General features: G+C 40.5%; 1 protein-coding gene across 1 annotated transcript; it reads right to left on the bottom strand.

Annotated features, from left to right (window-relative positions):
- Window positions 1-2170: 2170 nt before the first annotated feature.
- ipo9 (importin 9) lies at window positions 2171-16404 on the bottom strand. The gene is made up of 24 exons (XM_062416240.1): window positions 16171-16404; window positions 13801-13862; window positions 13574-13660; window positions 13271-13472; window positions 11975-12063; window positions 11601-11687; window positions 11309-11428; window positions 10922-11022; window positions 10472-10530; window positions 10201-10352; window positions 10015-10113; window positions 9007-9113; window positions 8696-8835; window positions 8143-8305; window positions 7576-7802; window positions 7166-7314; window positions 6868-6996; window positions 6373-6648; window positions 6054-6220; window positions 5605-5738; window positions 5295-5414; window positions 4893-5009; window positions 4659-4735; window positions 2171-3619 (listed from the first exon to the last, which is right to left on the bottom strand). Exons 1-24 carry the CDS (start codon window positions 16328-16330, stop codon window positions 3509-3511), a joined length of 3135 nt encoding a protein of 1044 aa, XP_062272224.1. The 5' UTR covers window positions 16331-16404; the 3' UTR covers window positions 2171-3508.
- Window positions 16405-20159: the final 3755 nt, after the last annotated feature.

Raw genomic sequence — 20159 nt, 5'->3', positions numbered from 1 at the left:
GTCCCTCTTTTTTACTATCCTTCCTCTGCAGCTCTACAGCTCACACTAGAGGAATCACAAAGAGGGAAATTGATATTAAAAAGACTTTAAATGTGTCAGATATCCACATAATATGACTAACTCAGACTGCTGCAGTCTCACATAAGCTTCAGATAACCCTTTAAATGCATTTTTTCACAAAATGACAACATGAAGACACTGGGGATTTTGGCCTTCATCACTTACATTGAAAACACATTTGAAGGGTACCCTTTAATAGTCAGGAAGAATGATTAAAGCGAGGAAAACCTCATTCACTGTTCATATGTGAATATGACACACATATCACCTGACTGAATTGTGAATCTATCATTTAACCTCTATTGGTAACCTCCATACTGACCAAGGTGCTGGTGTGAAGAAGCAGTGCAGTCAATGTTTCGAGATTTGCTGTGTATGTAATGTATTGTACTCTGCTACCAATGTGCAGGCAATTAAACAGCACATACATGTGAAATAAGACTATTAACAATATCAAACACATATCCAGGGCTGCAATTAAAAATTGTTTTCATCGTCAATTAATCTGACCATCATTTTGTCAGTAAAATGGCAGAAGATAGTAACTAACAAATAAACGTCTGTCATCTTCAAATATCCAATCAACAACACAACAGGCATTTAAAATCAGCCACAATCAATAAAATGCTCTAATTTTGTAGTATTGTAGTATTATTTTGTAATGTAACGAATTGTACATTTTTAAACTTAAGTAACAGTAAATTTACGAGGAGCCCTGAATGCACCATGAGACCCATTGCAAGTCAACGCGCCCCTCTCCGTTCCCCACCGCCCCCGCCCTTCTGGAGGGAGCAAGATTAGGCATAGTCTGGATTCTACCAGGCACATGATAATGAACTACTCCTCATAATGTCACACAGTGAGAAGGAAGTGTTAAACATGGCCTGTGATGGTGGTAAATATAATATAAAGAAAAACGAAATGCTTCGAAAGTCCATTACTAGTAGGAGATAAAAACACACATTGAACATGCTTTGGTTTGAATGTTAAAATATATACATTCAAACACTTGGAGGTGCTTTTAAAACCACGTGAGGCTGCAGCAAAAGTCAGTCCATCTTTGTTTTAATGACTAATGATGGATGCAAAGAACAGCTGCTCACAGCTCCCCCTGGTGGAGAATCTGCAGGCTGCTATATATGTGAGTTAGTGAGTGTGTTAAAAGAGTTTTCAGAGTGTATCCACATAAAAAAGGTAAATGAATGGCTAAAAACAAGAGTGCAAGCATAAATAAACAAAAACTACCTCAGGGCCATACAAACAGATCTTTTCAGCCTAATTAGACCTCTCCATTCCATGCTTCCATTGCAGTGCCAGTATAAACAGGAGGAATGATTAGAGTGAGGAAAACCTCTCAGTGTTCATATAGAGACTTGACTGTTGTTTTAAGACAGACTTTAAAATAATAAAACCTATTCTTTAAGCTCCACACACATTATAAGGCTAATAATTAACAATGTAGGGTATAAGATGAGGCAATACATGTAATTATAAATAATTGTTCCCATATATAACCAGGTCAAAACAATGACTTAATGTTCTAGGTGAGACATATTTGAACTATACTGCCTCAATTTGAAACCTAAAAGCAAAGCATCAGTTCTCTCTGCCTCCAGCGCTTGTCACAATTTATGTGTCTGTTTACTGTATTTGTTTAGGTTGTATTATTCACTGTCAAATGTGTTTTGGGTTGGTTTTTTTGGCATTTTGATCGAGTGCGTTTTTAATTTAAATCAAATTTACTCACGGAACATCTAAAGATAAGTATAAAACTGTGCATAACCATCAAGTAAAAACTTCAAGTGATCAATTTTTTACCCAATGCTGCTTTAAGAATTAAGATTTATGATATGTAACAATGTGTAAATTATTGACATTTTAAACCAAAACACATTGAATGCTTGAATGTTGTAACTTTTTCCACATGGAATAAATATGCAGCACAATAAGAAGTTAGTTTGAGGCAGAATGAAAAATGATCTTAACACAAATCTTTCAGGTTTTAAATTTCATATTGTATGATAAATGTGATTAAAAAGCAGCATTTTGTTTTTTTGATCAGAGATTTTACAACAAAAAGGAACCAGGAAGCCGATCTGGAAATGTTGTCCTTTCGGAACGTTTATTTAGAAATCTTTTAATCCCAAATTTCAAATGGGTACAAGGAAATGACAAGGCTGTGAATTACCATGGCAACAGTGTGAATTCCCAAATACCCACCGTAACCGACACATGACAGCTGATCTAAGACAGTGGTTCCCAACCATTTTGGCCTGTGACCCCTTAAAATGAAGCAACGTCTTACCTGGGACACCTCGTCACACGTAGTGTTGTCTACCAGTTAAATTTTGATACAGCAGTTAATCGTTTTGTCCACAAAATGTCAGAAAATAGTGAAAAACATCCGTTAAAAGTCATCCACAGTCCAAGGTTACATCTACAAATGTCTGGTTTTGTCTGACTAACAGTCCAAAACCCAAATATGTTCAGTTTATCTTTATGTTTGACATAGAAAAAGCAATACATCGTCACATTTGAGAGGCTGAAACCAGCTATTTTTCTTTGATTTTTGTTTAAAAAAATGACTAAAACAATTATTCAATTATCAAAATATTTGCTGAATGATGTTCTGCTGATCAACTAACCTTGCAGCTGTGGTCTGATTTTGTGTGTCCAAAATGTTTTTTCCCCCTCCGTATCCTATCCTGTTTTACCATCCAGCGACCCATTGTGGGGTTGCCGACCCCCAGGTTGGGAACCACTGATCTAAGAGCTTTTCATTTCCTGTCAGAAACAGTTTTCTGGAATATAAGGCCGCCAATGTTTCTCTCCTTCTCCAAAGATCAGGAAGTTCTTTTTTTTTTGTGTTTTAAACAACTTTCCTTCAAATCAATGTAAAGTCTTCAGGAAGTGTTTTTCCATGTTGCATTTCACTCCGTTTATACAGAAACACAAAAATAACGGGCTAAGTTACAAATAGGACATGGCAAAATAGTCCGTTCATATGTCATGATTCACCTGTCCCACCGCGAAGCCTCGACCTCTTTGTTCAATCCTCTCGTCCAGTCTGAAGTCACTCCTAAATGTCAGAGGAGGCTGAGGAGACACACCAACCCCCCAAACTGACCTGACCCCCTTCAGGAGCAGACCTGTGCAGTCTCTCACCTCCTATCCTCCTCACTTTCACATCTGCAAAGTCCTTCATCCCATCACAAGTAGGGAGAAACAGGGGAATTATGGGTAAGTGCATGTGACTCTTCCCATCCCATCCCCTTCCTCTGCCAAGCCCATCAGCCCATACTCAAGTTTCTTTTCTTTCTATTTTTTTTTGCTATGTTGTTAAATTCATCATGAGAGCATAAGTGATGGGGTAATAGAAGAGGGTTTTGAGGGGGGGGGGGGGGGGGCGTTGTAGATGGCAGAAGATGTCGAACAGCAGAGGGCGGGGCTAGAGGCCTATAGACTGTAATGTTTGTCTCTCAGGGTTGTTGAGGTGGCCTGAGAACATGCTGTAACACGGCTGCTGGGCGAACTGCGTCAGGAAGTCTGTCAGGTAAGCCTGGGGAAAGACACATGAGACACAGAAGAAGTCAACTAAGATCCTATCAGTGTGATAAAGTGAGACTCAGCTGATGCTTGCTGGGAAATACACGTCGACACAGGGAGGGCAGTGGAGAAACGAGCCTGGAGCGAGGACAAATTCAGATTTACTAAACTGTGTAAAGAACAAGGAGGGAAGCGCTACTTGGATCTGATAGTGATGCGATTCCCAGCTGTGTTTTTACCGTTTCAGAGCACTGACGTCATTTTTTACAATAAAGTTCATTGTTAGACTGTAAAATATCATTCCTCAATAACATCTTTGTCCCAAGTGTTTGATTACTTGATTTGAGGGAACTTTACGAGAAAATGTGTGTTAATCTATATATTCTGTAAATATAACATTGTATTGTAAATCCCTAATATTGGTATCGGCATCAGCTCCTAAAATCCAGTAACAGGTGGACTCTAGTGAAGACGCTGATCATGTAGCACAGGTAAGAAACCACTGTCCACAAAAGAGGGAATATGACCATGACTTAAATACAAGTGCTGGAAAATAATGTTGCTCATCAGCAGTTGAAAGTGAAAATAGTGTGATCCTTAAAAGCCTCTTTTACACAATGATGCACCATTATTCTGCTTAAATAAACACATTTAAACTCAGCCTAACATCAATTTGTGATCTTACTTGTGCCTCTATTTTCCTTCAAAACACAAATATGTGGATACACATTTACATTTTTTAGCAAATCATTAGTTTTAGTTTTCTAATTTGCTGACCTAGACATTTTTTAATATACCAATGGCAGGAAAAAAAGGCGTTATTATTTGACCATCATAATAAACACATATCCCACTCACTGCAAACACTTATGTTGGTATTAAAATAGGAACATTAGCAGCTCACATACAGAATATTCCTACAAAGCCTGCAGTATATCTGGCAGGCGCTTGAACATAGATGAAGAACTGTTCTGACTTTTTAACCCAGCCTGTCGTCCCACTAATGATTGTATTTGAGATAAGTTGTGAAATCAACAGTTTAGCGTCTGTACCTGAAGATCAATCAGATATATGGGGTCTTTCAAGGCATCTGGATCGTCCTCCTCATCATCCTCATAATAATCGTCATCTGTAAAAAAAACCAAAACAACACATTTGATATTCTGAAACTTCTTCTGATGAAAAGAAATAAGGTTATAAACAAAGCCACTACACCAGTGTGAACATGGAGTGCTATATTTTCATGAAAGCTAGAATACAGGAATAGGTGAGGCACTGAGGAATACCGTATTTATTGGAGGCGATGATATCAGAAAGCAGCTGCCCTGCGAGTCCTTCATCCTCCTCATCATTATCATCCTCCCCGTCTTCCTCCTCCTGCTCCTCCCACATACCAGTGGATTCTGAGACAAACAGCAGATGGTGATTAAAATGTCTGACATACTTTTCTGCAGTTTGCAATTTTGTGAAAAATTACACCAAATCTGCACGGATCAAGAGTCCAGACAAATTCACAAAGACTAATTATTAGCTAATCATGCATTTAATGATCTAAGACTTGATGATGTGACGGATGCAGTGAGCAGCCACAGTGAAGCTTCGCATTTCAAGTGTATATTTACATATTTACACCATAAAATAAAAGTAATATCTAGTGCAAGTTTATTTAAACTAGTCCAAAAGTTCACCTTGGGTCCAGTCTGCTGCGTTCGCCCTGCTGGCGTTTGCCTCCACCACTGTTGACAGCTCATTGATGATCAATTTAAAGATCTTCACTAGCAAAGGAATGTTGGTCCATCGCTCTGGATCTGTGGAGGAGAAATAAACAGTAAAACAAAAACTGTGTTATCAGCAATATACTGAAGCACTGTCCTTTGGTACATGTAATATCACAGTATCAATGAGGTAATATAGCTGTATATTAAAGTGTAAACTTTCATAACACAGAACAATATGCTCAAAAAAAAATATTCAAGTGGAGTTTGTTCAGCGTCTTACTCTTTGCAGATTTGGAGCGTGTTCGGATGCCCTCTTCAGGGCTGTAGATCTCTTCTCCCTTCACCACAATGTCCTGCAGACGTTTGTCATCAGTGTTGAGGCTGTGCTGCAGCAGCTTACAGAGAGCCACTGTGCTGCAGGGGAAAAACACAAAGATGACAAAAGTTTCAGAAATATAGTGAGCACAACTTTGTTTTAGAGCTGTACTAGAAGCCAAAAAACTGTCAATGACTTAGGTGTAATTAATACAAAGCACCTAAAGCCAAATATCATCTCATTGTAGAGCAATAGTAGCAGCAGTTTGTTCACATTATGTTTCCATGCACAAAATGAATGCAGTTAATAAAATAATATTGATCAGAGCGATCACAAACTGTAATCAGTGGATGTGAGCAACGCTAGAGTTTGTGGGATGATTAACTAAAAATGTATTGAAAAAGTTGTCTAACCTGACTTTACCCTCGTACTGTCCGTAGAAGAGGTGCTGCCTGCTCATCCACTCTGTCATGACAAACTCCAGGGCAGGTTTCCCCGTCGGGCCGGGCAAACTGCACAGGAACTCCAGCAGAGGATCCAGCTGGGAGTGAACCAGGTGGGCAAACACCATGATAAGAGACTGCAGAGAGAGGGAGATAGAATGAGAGGAAAGGTGAAAAACAGTGAGGTGGTGACAGATAACAGCATCTATTGGAACTGACACAGCAACAAATAAAGACCTCTGCATATCACAGGTCATAAATTACTTTGCATCTTTCCTTTCTTGCTTACCTGCATGACACTCAGAGTCTCAGCTTGCTGCATCTTGCTCAGAATGGCTCGGAGGATCTGGTCCAGCTGTTCCCCGAGCTCGGTGCCAGCCCGAGAGATCAGAGTGGACACCAACCTGCCCACGAAGGCGGCCGTGAACTCGGAGGTCCTGGGGTCCAGCAGCTGGTTCACCACCTGCATGACGTACCAGAGGCCGCTGTTCCCCTGCTCGTCCCTCCACTGGGCGATCTGTTCGAGGGCTACAGAGACGTACGCCCGCAGACACTCGCCGCCATTCTGGAGAGAGGACGAAAGAGAGAGAGAGGGTGAGAGGAGGGTTGGTGAATCACAGATGACAGACTTTCCATCTAGCGTTTTTCAGTAAATCACATGCAATCACATGCATGTTGTTGCTCATTTTCTTGTCATTCTTCATATATTCTATTTAAAACTAGTCTTTATTATGAGAAAACATGTGCTTATGTCTGGATGAAATGCACAAAAAGTTGGGTTTACCTGCATTATAGTGTTGTCGTCAGTGCGTAAGGTGCACTGTGCTACCACAGGGAAAGCCTGGCACACCAGCATCTCTGAAAGAGGCGGCTTGGTGTTGCGTACGACTGTGGTCAGGATGTCTATGGACGTCTGTGGAGCAGAGAGAGAGGAAGAAAGAAGGTTATCTGGTTGTGGACTGAAAAAAAGACCCCATCCTCTCGAAGCAGGGCATAAAAACATGCTCACATGATTGTGCCACCAGCTTCTTCTGGACGTTTTTTCTACGTCTTTGTGTCTCTTTGTATCATTTACTACTTACAGCACAGAGTCCAGAGGGAATCTTGTCAGGGGGAGCCTGCATGATGCTGACCAGTGTGGGGATGAGGCGCATCTGCATGGGGCCCTGGCAGCCTTCGATCTGTGCCAGTTCCTTAAAGATATCCTGAGCCAAGGACGCCACCACGGGGTCTGAGGAGAAGAAAAGAGAGAGCCTGAGAAAAGATAAGAGACTAACTTCTGTTTGTTTTCTCTGGGGAAGCATCAAGCCAAAAAAGCACTGCACTTTGCTAAGAGAAATGCAGCACAATACCATTTCTTCCTTACTAAGTCCAGCTTATCTATGCACAAGTGGAAAAATTAGGCCACATAAAGGCCACGATGACTAAAGCTAAATAAAGCAGCAGGTTTCAGTTTTTAGAGAGAATGTGAGGAGAGGAGACAGAGCAGTACCATTGTTATATTTAAGGAAAATAGCGATGGTGAGGGGGCAGATCTTGTTCTCTGCGCTGGTGGTGAAGGCAGGGTCGACGGTGCACACGATGCACAGCGTCTCCATGACGAGGGTGAGCACCTCGGAGCTGAACTGGGCGGCCAGTTGGACCAGTCCCTCCAGGATGCTGGGGAGGAAGGGCTGCAGGACATGGGTGCTGTCTGACAGCTTCAGCTGATCACAGTATCTGGAGAACGACATATTGACAGCAGATGTCAATGATCATAATTTGCTCAACATTTTTATATATTTATGTTAACTTATCAACCTTTTCTAAATCTTAAAAAACTTATTGTAACTTTAATGAAATCAAATAATTATATTTGCCTAAAAACCATATGTAGTAGTGTTTAGCCTTACATTAAATAATGATCAGCTTGTCTAATAACAAATGTTCCTCAGTGTGCCTGAGCCTGTTGTGATAAAGCTGTTCATGCTTGCTGTGTGAGATCACTAAAAGAACACAAGGATTGTGTGTCTGGGTGGTGCTTGGGATAAAAAACTGTTTGAAAACACATCTTGCTCACCCCCAGATAGCCCTGACTGCTGAGATGCGGACCGAAGGCGGCTGGCTGTCATGGAGGCCGCTGACTGTGGCCTGCAGGAACTGCTGGATCAGCTCAGGAGACATGGCTGCTGTGAAGCGACTGGCCGCCCACAAAGCCCGACCGAGGAGGAACGGAGAAGCCGCTGGTCAACAGAAAAGAGGAACAAAACGAGAAGAAGAAAAATAAGATAGAGAAATAATTTATTTGTTTTTTATTGGTTATTTTTGTAGCAATGTGCTGTTTTGACGGAATTTAGAAGAAAGAAAAAAAAGTAACAATATTACAATAATGTAGAAATGCATGTTTATTTAATAACATTGGAAGGTGTTTAATAGACAACAAAAAGAAGAAACAAAAACCACAGAAGACTTACATTTTGACATGGTCTTTAGAAACCATTCATCCTAAACTTATCAAAGTCAGTTTTTGTCAGAGATCTTAATACTGTTGTGTCTATCTTGAGTTCAGGCCATCTGAAGTCATCTGTATCATAAACTTCCCTTAACCCTGTGAGGGTCAGTTTAGGACTCACCTGCCAGGTTGAGGTCAGCCAGGATAACACTGGCCAGGAAACCGTGCATGTCAAACTGGATGCGACCGTTCTTCACGTTTTCTGTGATGATGGTTTTGACTGAGCCGAGGGCCAACATACAGGCCTCGTGGACTTTCCACCTGGAAAAAAAACACACGAGACATTGAGGATGTGTCTCACCTGCATAATGCGTGTACTGTCACAGACACAAAGAAACCAGAAAAAAAGAAGCTCAAAATCCACAAAGTCAGAAGAGCAGAAACAGAAACATAGTCATTTAGAGATAGAAGACAGCGTAAGTCTCTCCTCACCAGTGCTCGTTGTTACTGTTCTTGGCCTGTTCTGCCTCCTGGAGGTGTCTGGTCGCTGCTGCTGCCAGCGCTGCTGCGCTCTCATTCTGAAACTCTGTGGCAACAGCCTGCAAGCACGAGTCAAAGTCAAATCAATATACTCACTTTCAGGCTGGACCAGAGAGTATTCTTATAAAATCACTGCAAAGCAGGACTTTTCTGACCCCTGTTCTACATGTAGGCTACGCTGCTCAGCCCTCTCACGTTTAAACTCTGCATACAGACATGCACACTGTTCATAGTAAACAACCCTTTTGAAGGAGTAGAGTAACTTAGCAGCTGACATTGGAGTCTGCGGAGGCTGTGTGTGTAGGAGACGAAAGAGGAGAGCAAGACACCATGTTCCTCCAGGACTATATGTAGGAAAAAAAACACCAGTAGGGCTGGGTAATATATTGAAATTATATTGATATCGTGATGCGAGACTAGATATTGTCTTAGATTTTGGATATTGTAATATCACAATATGTCATCAGAGTTGTCTTTTCCTGGTTTTAAATGCTGCATTACAGTAAAATATATAATTTTCTGAACTTACCAGACTGTTCTATTATGTACCTTTTACCCACTTTTCATTGTTTCATTGTGTACATTTTTTGTGAAAGCATCGACAGTCATCTCTACAATATTGTTGCAATATCGATATTGAGGTATTTGGTCTAAAATATTGTGATATTTGATTTTGTCCATATCGCCTAGCCCTACCTAGCAGGCATGAATGTCCTCCTATCCCCTACTATCTGTACATAGCAACACAGCACTGGGTTTAAGAAATGTCGACATTGAGAGAGACTCAGCTACATTTCAGGCTAAAGATGATTTTCTGTGTAGAAAAAACACCATTATATAATTACACAAGACCAGTAGAGATTGATTTAAGAAGATGGGCTAATTTGGGCTTTTAAGAGTCTCATATGTATGTTACATATTCATGTAGCATTATTGTGAATTTGTATGTTTTTCTCTCACCAGCAGCAGGTCCTGAGCAGAGATCCTAACAGAGTAGGAGAAGGTATCATCATCTTCATCTTCTACAAACTGCTGAGGGTTTGCTGTCCATACTTTGATCTGAACAGACAACAGACAAGAAAACAATCAGGCCTGATTACTTCACAACCAGCTACTTCAACCACATGTGTTGGAGTCCTTCTTCACCTGGTCCTCTGTGATCTGCATGTACAGGATGATGTAGTAGATGAGCTCGGGCAGAGCCTTCTTCACTGTGCTCTTGAACTTGTTGTTCTCCAGCAGCGTGTGGACAAACTCGAAGATGCTGAACACCAGATTCTCAAAACCCAGAACTTCACCTGCAAAACAAAAAACAATATAAAAAACATAAAACGAGAAGGTGCTTTTACAGTGAATTCATAACATGGTCATTGCCGCCAGTCCCGTGTTATATGTGGCAATGAGAGCAGATGCTCACCATCTGAGTCTACTGGATCATCCACTTCCTCTGTGTCATTGACCTCTGTTCTTACATAAGTGAACATGTGGTTAAGGAACAGTTTCAGTCTCCTTAGCTTCAGGTTTTCCTCTCAATTTGGAAAAGGAGAATTTACTGTAGGTGTCCATCACAGCCCACTGCAATGTTTTCTTTCTGAAAAATGCTGAGCAAGCAGGTAACTTCCACAAAGCAGAACGAGACGCTGCAGTGAGGTGGATTTTGGGTTTAGAGAAGCAGTTTTTTTTAACCAAAAACAACACAAGCTCAGACCACAAGGGTGACTACAAGGAACTCAAAACTAAGTTAACTAAGGTTAAGTACTGCTTTTTTTACCCCAAATGGATGCAGCAAAGCTTTGGTACTTGTGGACATCAGTGACCGTAACAGCAAGACAGTAGCTAGTACACAGCTGGTGATGTAAAAGGATATAAAGCAGCACTTTCAGTCAGTGTATTCCACACAATGGGTAAGATCTGTTGCATGGACGACACCATGGGTTTGGGGAAGTTCTTTACCAACGCTGTCACTGCCTGAGAGAGGGAGAAGAAGAAGAAAGACAGATTTAAAGCCTCAGTTGTAGCTGTTATACATCTTATGACTTCCACTTCACACTGTCATGTTTCACAATCACATTTCAGCTCAAATATACAGCATGAGTACAGATTTTACAACTTCATATTTTGTGCATTTATTTTATAACATTTTCACTTTACCAACATCTTTTCCAAACTTTTGTAAAGATGTCGGTCATTGATATTTTGACACATTTGACAGTCCCATTAAACACCGGCTCCATGCCTCTTTACAGCCTCTCACCTTGAGGACCTCCATCTTCAGACCGCTGTCAGACGAGGGTCCATCAGGCATCTGCAGAGCCTGCACGAACGCTTCTGTAAACTGCTGCACCACAGGGAAGATCAACGCTTTGGCTGCACCCTAAACACATGTGTACAGAGGAAGTACGGTTACAATTTAAAAAAAACACAGTATATTAACAAATTACAAATCAGTTATGTTACAAAAAATAACATAACTGTGATAATGGAGTAACTAGAGCAGCACAAAATGAGGTTTAATCAAAAGTCAAATGCAGCTGTGACTGTCTCACCTTTTCAAGCTCCTCAATAGCACAGATTAGGTTGGCACAGGTAGTAAATATCTCCACCGCTCTGGATCGGGTGCGAATACTGTACACCTGCAGAGATGAACATTAAAATGCGCCCAAATGAAGAATGAACTGCAGGTCCCACTGACATTTTGACAAAATGTATGCATCTGGACAAAAATTATCTTCAATTATCCATTGTTAAGTGGAAAATATGCAAAAAAATAGTTCAAGATGATTCTTAATCTTTTTTTAACAACAGATCAAAAAGAGAACACAAATGACTTTACACAACGTCTCTTCACAATCAATGCCTATCATCTTTTCTTTCTAATGCACATTATTCATATACTGTTAAATAAGAGTCATTGCAGCACCTCAGCCATGGTAAAGATCTTGTACATCTCAGGTAAGATGACTGGAGCCACCAGCGGCATCTGTGTATCTGTCACCTCCCGAGTAAACTCTGGAAACAAACAAAGATTGTTGCATTTATTTACAAAAGAAGATAAAAATACACATTTGTTGCTCAAATTATGATTTTACAGGTGGATTCAAGTGTTCTTCAAAATGAAACAGCGAAACAGGACATCCTGTATGTTCAGTGTACTAGTGCACTTTAATGTCTTACTTTTTTATTTCATTTTAATATTTTTCTTACAACCACTGTATGAAAGGTGCTTTATAAATACATACAAATAACTTGACTCTATGTAAAAGACAACACGATGGTGACAGATACTAAGGAAGCCCACTTATTCTCCACTGAAACTGTTCTGATACTTGAGACTAATGTTTTAGTAGATACTGAGAACTGATTTGACACCAGCAGTCTTTTTACATTTATAACACTTTTTACAAGATAACATTGTAACAATTTTATCAGAAGAGTGACTAACAATAGTTTTCATTTATTACAAATACAAGTTTATACAAGTTATGCAGCATCATACATTTAATGGCTAAACTAGAGTTTCATTTCAGGTACCTGACAGAGTGAAATGGAGGTAACTTGAATATTTCATTTTACTGGCATTGGATGATATTGGCATGGAATGTTAATGATGAAAACTGCTGCTCCATTTGTGAAAAATAAACAGAAAACTGCATTCTCCTCAACTAGTGTTTCCACTGCATCCTAAAAAAATGTCTCTCTCCAAATTAAGGTAACGTTTTCTCAGGTTTTTTAACGACATGTTTTAGATAGGGCTGTCGTAGTCTGGGAATTTCCCCTGCATTGATTCAGGGTCGCTCAACAGTACGGTATGCAGTCTATGTGGTATTGGTGCATTTTTTTGTGTGTGAAAATCAATGTGTGTGTTAGTCAGATTATGTGTAGACTGAATGGAGCGGCAGTACCTGACTAACACAAGGAACACATAAATTCATGTTGTGGCGGGAGACAATGCTGGTCTACAGCCAAGTCCCGCCTGTGATTTATGAATAGAGTCTGGCTGGACGCGCCAAAACTACCGCCAAACATTCAATACACATGCACTGAAGTCTAAATTAAGAAGAGTGGAGCCTCATGATAAAAGAAAACACAGAACATTACACAGTTGTGGCAGCTGGCTTGTCTACAGCGCTGTATTCCAATATATTGTGACAGCTTCAGTTTAAGAAAATGTACATGAAGAGCATCAGTGTGTGTGTATGTGTACATCATTACATACCTGTGAGGACCCTCATGGCCCCGTGCACAGCGTTGACATTTCCGCTGACCAGCATCTCCATCAGCAGGGTGAAAAGCTGTGGCCAGGCCTCAGGCCAATCCCAGTGAGCGATGGCCGACACAGCGTACGCAACACTGGAACGGACTTTGCTGATCGCCTCCCGAAGACCACCGGGCAGCAGCTCCCTAATGGCAGCTTTAGCCTGAAAGGGGGGGGGGCAGGATTTTAGCTTAAATCCTTTTGAGGTCAGGGGGACGAAAGACAGCAACAAAATAAAAGTATTTAAGGTGAAAAGTGTTTTACCTGATCTGTGGTTTCAGGAGGCCTAAATTTCTCTGACTGGGAACACCAGTGAGTCTCCACATACTGCTTCAGGATGACTGATGCTAACTGCAAACACACAAGAAAGAAGCCTTTAATTAAAGTAGCACAACAGTAATGCATGTAGTTTAAATCATGTAAAACACATCAGCAAATCAAGATCAATAATGTCAGGAAAGCCGTCTGCTCTGGTTTTTTTCTCCACTCACCTGACGGATGGCGAGCGCTCCCTGAGGGTCAACTGTGAGTTCTGCCAAGTGGACACCAAACTCTACAACATAGGCAAATTAGGAAGGAGGACAAAAATTAATTAATTGAGAAAACAAGAATCCATCTTATAGTACACAGTGTAGGATAACAGCAAGCTCAGAGCACGGCTTACTGCAATCAAATACAAAAGGGAATTATATCAAGTAAAGGGAGGAAGGTAGGAATAATAAAACTTTGTATTTCCACAACACTGAATCATACAGTGTGGATGTTATGACTATTAGACTGATCGAAAGGCTGCAAATGCTGACTAGAATCCACTATTTTGTATTTCAAATATGTATTTCAGGTCTAAAAGTTAAGTTATATTTCCAGAAGTTTAGATCATTTGTTTTAACTTTGGACATTGAAGAGTCTTTCCCTGTTTTTAAAACATGGAAACTTATGTCTTTATTTTTAAATATGAAACGGCAGGATCTTCCCAGTCGAACTCATGGGAATACAAGATAACTGATGATGACAAGGAGCGACTGTACGATGCCAAGTGAGAAAACACGAGTAAGCCTTATTATAACAAGCAGATTTTTGTGGAGGATGTGGTCCAACAAACAAACATGTGACTGTCTTAGCTGGAGCTTAACATGACAAATGTGCAGGTATGTTTGCTGAGAGGTTCCGCACCATAAAAAGTGACAAACAACATCATAAAAACGTTGCAATAACTCAGAGCCTGCTGGTCTGAACCTGGCCTGACAGGCATGCAGAGTGCGAGAGATAAACACAGAGTTCAGAATCAGCATCAACCTCAGCTCTCTCTGACCGGGTTTTACTAAGAGTGACATCAGGCGCCAGAAGACAATGTTAGTGCTGACAATCCTACAGAGCGGCTGCCTAAGAGAGGGGCCAGCGGAAAGGGTCGGCCTCGCTGCGACACTGCAGCACAGCCGCCAGACAGTGCGCACAATCAGCCTTTGACCAGCGGCATGAGGATTGCAGGACAGACAATGGAAATGAGAATAAGCTACAGCCACTACATACTGTATCCATCCAGCCATTCATCCATCTATCCGTCCATCCATCAATCAAGGGAACAAAATTAGCACCACACACCAGTCGAATGCTGGTAAAATATGCAAAATCTGCTTCACTCATCAGCCAAAAAACCACCAATGGTTATCTAATGAGTGGCTGATAAAATCTGAATATTCACGAGCCATTTGGCCGATGGACGAAAAGTTAATTTTGCACCCTGCATCTATCCCCTTTAATTTTTTTATTGTCAAATAAATGACAGTAGTTTGATATTACATAAAACATATTGCAAAGTTCAACATCCAAGGTCCCTGCAAATCCATCATCATGATTTTGAAACCTTTAATGACAAATGTTAATGCCAATTACAACAGAAAATAAACTAATTCAGCCACTGCTGCCAGGCAACAGAACAGTAATAGGTTGTTTGAGTGTTTAATTGGTTTAATTTCTCTTTTTCTGTCATAAATGTGCAAAGAAAAACGCACACTTTAAGACTTAAAGCAAAATGCACTCCATCAGGTAAAATTACACTGGTTTCAGCTGGATGCCAGACCATTTCAGGCCGTTTGGGAGACATCTTCGCGGGAAAATGTGTCAAATTTGGCAATAATCGGTTGCCATAGTGACCGTGTGATAAATGAATAAGAGCCAGCTTTGGGAGTGTAATACGTTCATTTGGAAACGAAATGAACAGATATTGTAGTTTTTAAGATGTTTAGACGGTAATTAGTTACCAGGACGACAGCTGTCATCCCCCCACCGTTACCAAGTGACGTTCTACTGTTGCTATAGTGACAATAATTAGTTCACCGCTACTCCCCCCGTACATTAACTGAGAATATAACAACTATAACAACATTTTACATGAACTTGCCATGTTTTTATTACTTTGAGGAAGTGGGAGGGGAGTTGAAGAGTAGACCCTGTTACTGTGCAGTTCAGGCCGGGGTCCGCACCCTCCACATGTGCTTTAACTCACTAGCTAATCGTTACACTAGTTTCATGTTAGCTGTGAATTGTCCCGTCACGAAGAAGCAGAGGGGAGGATAGCACGTTTTCATGAGATTTATTAAGCTTAAATGAGTCATCTCTAACTTGTTGACAGTATGGCCTAATGTTAGCTACTTGGAGCAGAGACATTCCCACACCTGGCTAACGCTTTCTGACTGTTAGCTAGTCCTCAACCTTTAGTTAGCCAACACAAGTCAAAGTTAGCAACTATGAAAGCAGCCCGCATGGTTTCTCTCTCTCTCTGCTGTGGCCCCCACACCGTGACTGAGTGAGGGGCATCCCGGAGCAGCTAGCCACCGATATCTACTGGCTCTACCACTCACCCTCTGTCACTTCCAGCACTTTGATCTGCTCCTCCGCGGCGGCACGCACTTCTTGAACCGGGGACAGGATGGCCGTGAGCGTCTCGATCAGAGCCTCTTTTAGTCCCTGCTGGACCGGGCCGGCGGCCGAACCGGACCGAGCACTACCCGCCACACTCATGCCTTGCTGTGTTTTCACCGGCAGCCCGCTATAGAGTCAGTCCACCAGCAGCAGCAGCAACACGGGGAGGAGCAGAGAGCCACGGCCAGCACACAGGCGAAGCGCGCCAATGCATGGAAACGTGGAGGCGGGGTTTAGGAGGAGGAAACAGAGGAAGCACACTTTTTTGTGTGCATGTGTTTGTGTGTGTGTGTCTTTGTTTTTAAACTCTGGCTCCCTCTTGTGGATCGGGGGAAACACTTGTTTTAAAAGGATAGCTTCTTAAAGTCTCCTTAAACAATGCTCAAATTAATATAGACACATGTTTCTTGCTGTAAATATTTCTCCTGTTCACACTGGTCATGAAGAAATCCCTTCATAGAGCACTTGGTGGACAAAATCCACAATCTTCCCTCCATGCAAAGTGTATTTATAAGTGTATTTCAACATAATCAGGCTTCATCTGTCCAAATTAGTCAAATCAAGTCAATATCTTTCAAAATTACAGTCTTGTTAAAACAGGAAAACACAGTCCAGTGACACAGTAACTGTGGAAGATACCCACTTTATTTGACTGATATGGCTGAAGCTTACATTTGATCTTATAACTTTTTTAATATGTCGTTGCTCAAAATGAGGACTGTGGATTTTGTTACCCATGCATTACACTGTGAACACATTCAGAGGGGATCTCTTTAAGGTCAGCATGAACAGGGGACATTTTTAACAGCGAGCAAAACCTGTTCATTTGGACACCTGACTTTTGTTTGAAGACAGACTTGAAAAAATATGAACCTATCCTGTCTGAAATATTACGGTCACTTACCAACGTTTTTGATGATATCCCAGTACAATTTGTTGTCCATCTTGAGATATGTTTGCTGTAAATTTTGATTACAATCTCTAAAATCAAAACCTGCTGCTGCACTGCCCTCTATGTGTTACAACTTGCCTGCATGTTGCAGTTTGGACCACACCCCAACAACTGCTAAACTTTGACATCCCTGAGCATATTGTAGTCATAAGTGCAATGAAGGATGAAGTCAGGTGATGTGAGATGCTTTTTGGTAGATTACTACCTAAAAAAAACACTACCTAAAATTATGAAAATGACCTGAAGTGTTTTGGGGTTTTTTTTTAGATGTTATGGATCTTGGCTATATTTTTATTAAGAAAATATGTTGCCAAGTAAAATACTTTGGACCTTCAAACACATCAAAAACCCCTAAATAACTCATGTTAAAGTAAAATGGGACAGTCACTGATGGTTTATTTCATTTTGGGTGATGAGAAAACTGACTTTTAGAACATTTTAGGCTAATTTAAGCATGTGAATTTTTTACAGACCTAATTAGCAACAATTTTCATTGTTTTTAACAAATAGTTAGGTTACACTGATGATTTAATGAGTTACTGACTGCACTGATAAATGGATTTAACCTGTTATATGACAGGGTGGCACACAATAGCATAGTAACTTGTGATTTTATAGCACCTGATAACCTAGAAACACGTTAGTAAAATGTCCAATTTTGCGTGAATGCATCAGGTAGTCACTCAAAAACCTTTCCTATAAAAAAATAAAGTGTATTGTGAAAATATTTTGATTACCAAAACAAAAAACAAAAATCAACTTAACAACACAGCTTAGCTTCCATGTTCTGGGATCAGTGATTTTATGACTTTCTTTCACCCATCCTGGTTACCTCAGACCAATCTGAATATCTGTTTCATGTAAAGGACTTTTGTAGCAACTATGCAACAACATGTTTTGATGTGATTGGCTGCTAATATTTAAAGAGCCCAAACAAAACCTTATATGTTAAACCGTATTTGTCCCACATTACCTGACTTCACTTACATTATAGAGCCAAAAGTATGTCAACATCCCAGTTCACACCTGGTAAAGCCCCATTAGTTCCTACTAAGAGAAATCTCAATACATAACACAAACCACACATTTTAAGCTATAGTGTGCTTACATCTTTGTGAAAATCATCTTTTTTTTAAAAACAGGAACACAAAGCTAGACTCGTAAAGAAATCTTTTTCCAGATTGATTTAGAATAGCTTGACTGGTCTGCACCCATCTATTTAACTGTTCACACCATCATCTTTGCTCCACCATTAGAGGTCCTGCAGCCTACTGTAGAATAAAAGATGAACTGGGAATGAGAGTGCAGTGTGCAGGGACTTTTTTGTTCTTTTGTATAGGATATCGATATCAAGCAACTACAAAAATGTATAGAAGTGATCATTTCCTGTAGTGACACCTGATCTTAACCTTGTCCCACACCTAAATTGGAAGCAGACTGTCAGCGACTGAGAGAAACCATCCGCAGCCAGGCTTCAAAATCTTGTGAAAATCCTTCCCAGACATGGTGGAGGTTGTTATAGCAGCATCTTAATTGTCATGATCTAGGAGTGAGATGCTCAGAAATCACAGAGGTGTAATATGTGTAATAATATGGTCATCCAAGCACTTTTGGCCATATAATATACCTTAACATTTTAACTGGCAGAAGGTGATGAAGGGACAGTTTTCCACCTCTAACAGCACTTTAAATGGCTGACATTAAAATATTTCACGAGGCCTGAGACTGTGAACCGTCCCTGCATCTTCTGTTCACAGGTATAGTCTCACCTGAGCTCTCAGAGGAGCCTGAGCTTTCATTACAGACTTCTTCCTTCTTTACATGGACGAAAGAAACCTTAAACCACTGTTAAGTGAAATAGTGACTCTCTCTGTGAGGCGTAACGGTCGATCTGGACACACCGTGACCCTGGAAGTGGCTGCGGGTCATGTTACTGAGGGAGGAACCACCAGTTTCTCCTCATAATCCTGTCGCTCCAATAAGGAAACAGAGTATTAGCATTGAGATGAGGATGTGACAGCATGTGTTTGTCTCTTATTAAACCTCTTTGGATGGAGAATCTTAACATGCTGGTTGAATTTCTTAAGTTTCAGTCATCCAAGGATGAGCTTTGATCTTCTGTTGTGTTAGCATTTTTTGTCCAGAAGTCAAGTCATTTTATCAGGTTACTACTTTTGTGTGCCATCAACAATAAGTCAGGCATGTTCAGGCCTCAATTTTCTTTTGTGAAATCTCTCTTTTGTAAAATTCACCTGGACTCTTTAACATTTATGCACCTGTCTCTATGTACCTGTGTGTCTCTCAGGAGTGTTTTTACTGCAATATTTTTTTTTAATTTTTACCGTGTTACACATTTGTTTTTCAACCTGTAATTTAAGTCTTTGTACAAAATGGTTCAGGGAAATTTAGACACAGAAAACCAGCAAATACTGAAAACACTTCCCAAAGTGGAAAGAAAAATCAATTGTTTTTTCCCCCCTCATTTTTAAGTTAATTAAAATGACTGTTATCTCTGCAGCCTGTGTGGCATTAAAGGAGAACACAGGTGAGTGGGTGTATCTCTGTCCGATGGATTAAACTCACCAAAGTGAATCTGGAGACACAGATTGCTCTGAAAATGAGTCAAATCATTTCACACTTGAATATTAAGATGATAGCGCATGACAGGGAACCCAGTCAGTCTTTTTTTGTGATGTGGTATCAGTTGAGGGTCAACGTCTACTTCTCCGCTGTCCTTTGCAGTCATCAGGAGAGGAGAAATGGTCTGAAAATGCACTTTTTTACCACTTAATTCTTCAAATGTCCCCCTCTGCTGGGCTGGTGCGTGTAGGGTATTAAGTAGTGTTCAATTTTCCCTTTAAGACCAAACTGAAAGTGTGTAATCTTAGGTCAACCATCAAACTCCGAGACAATCTTTGTATCTGTGACAAAAATCATGAGGAATAAAATAGTTTCAGAAACAGAGGAATCATCTGA

Source organism: Scomber scombrus, chromosome 3, assembly GCF_963691925.1.
Source record: "Scomber scombrus chromosome 3, fScoSco1.1, whole genome shotgun sequence".
In the NCBI taxonomy this organism is placed as follows: domain Eukaryota; kingdom Metazoa; phylum Chordata; class Actinopteri; order Scombriformes; family Scombridae; genus Scomber; species Scomber scombrus.
This window is presented reverse-complemented; position numbering and strand designations above follow the sequence as displayed.

What these genes read in the sequence shown, in the direction of transcription:
- ipo9 (XM_062416240.1), bottom strand. Translation starts at nt 16,330, where the DNA reads ATGAGTGTGGCGGGTAGTGCTCGGTCCGGTTCGGCCGCCGGCCCGGTC. An exon ending in AGTGCTGGAAGTGACAGAGG is followed by an intron (nt 13,863 to 16,170) that starts GTGAGTGGTAGA and finishes CCTATGTTGTAG; the next exon opens with AGTTTGGTGTCCACTTGGCA. An exon ending in CTGCTCAGGACCTGCTGCTG is followed by an intron (nt 9,114 to 10,014) that starts GTGAGAGAAAAA and finishes TCGTGCTTGCAG; the next exon opens with GCTGTTGCCACAGAGTTTCA.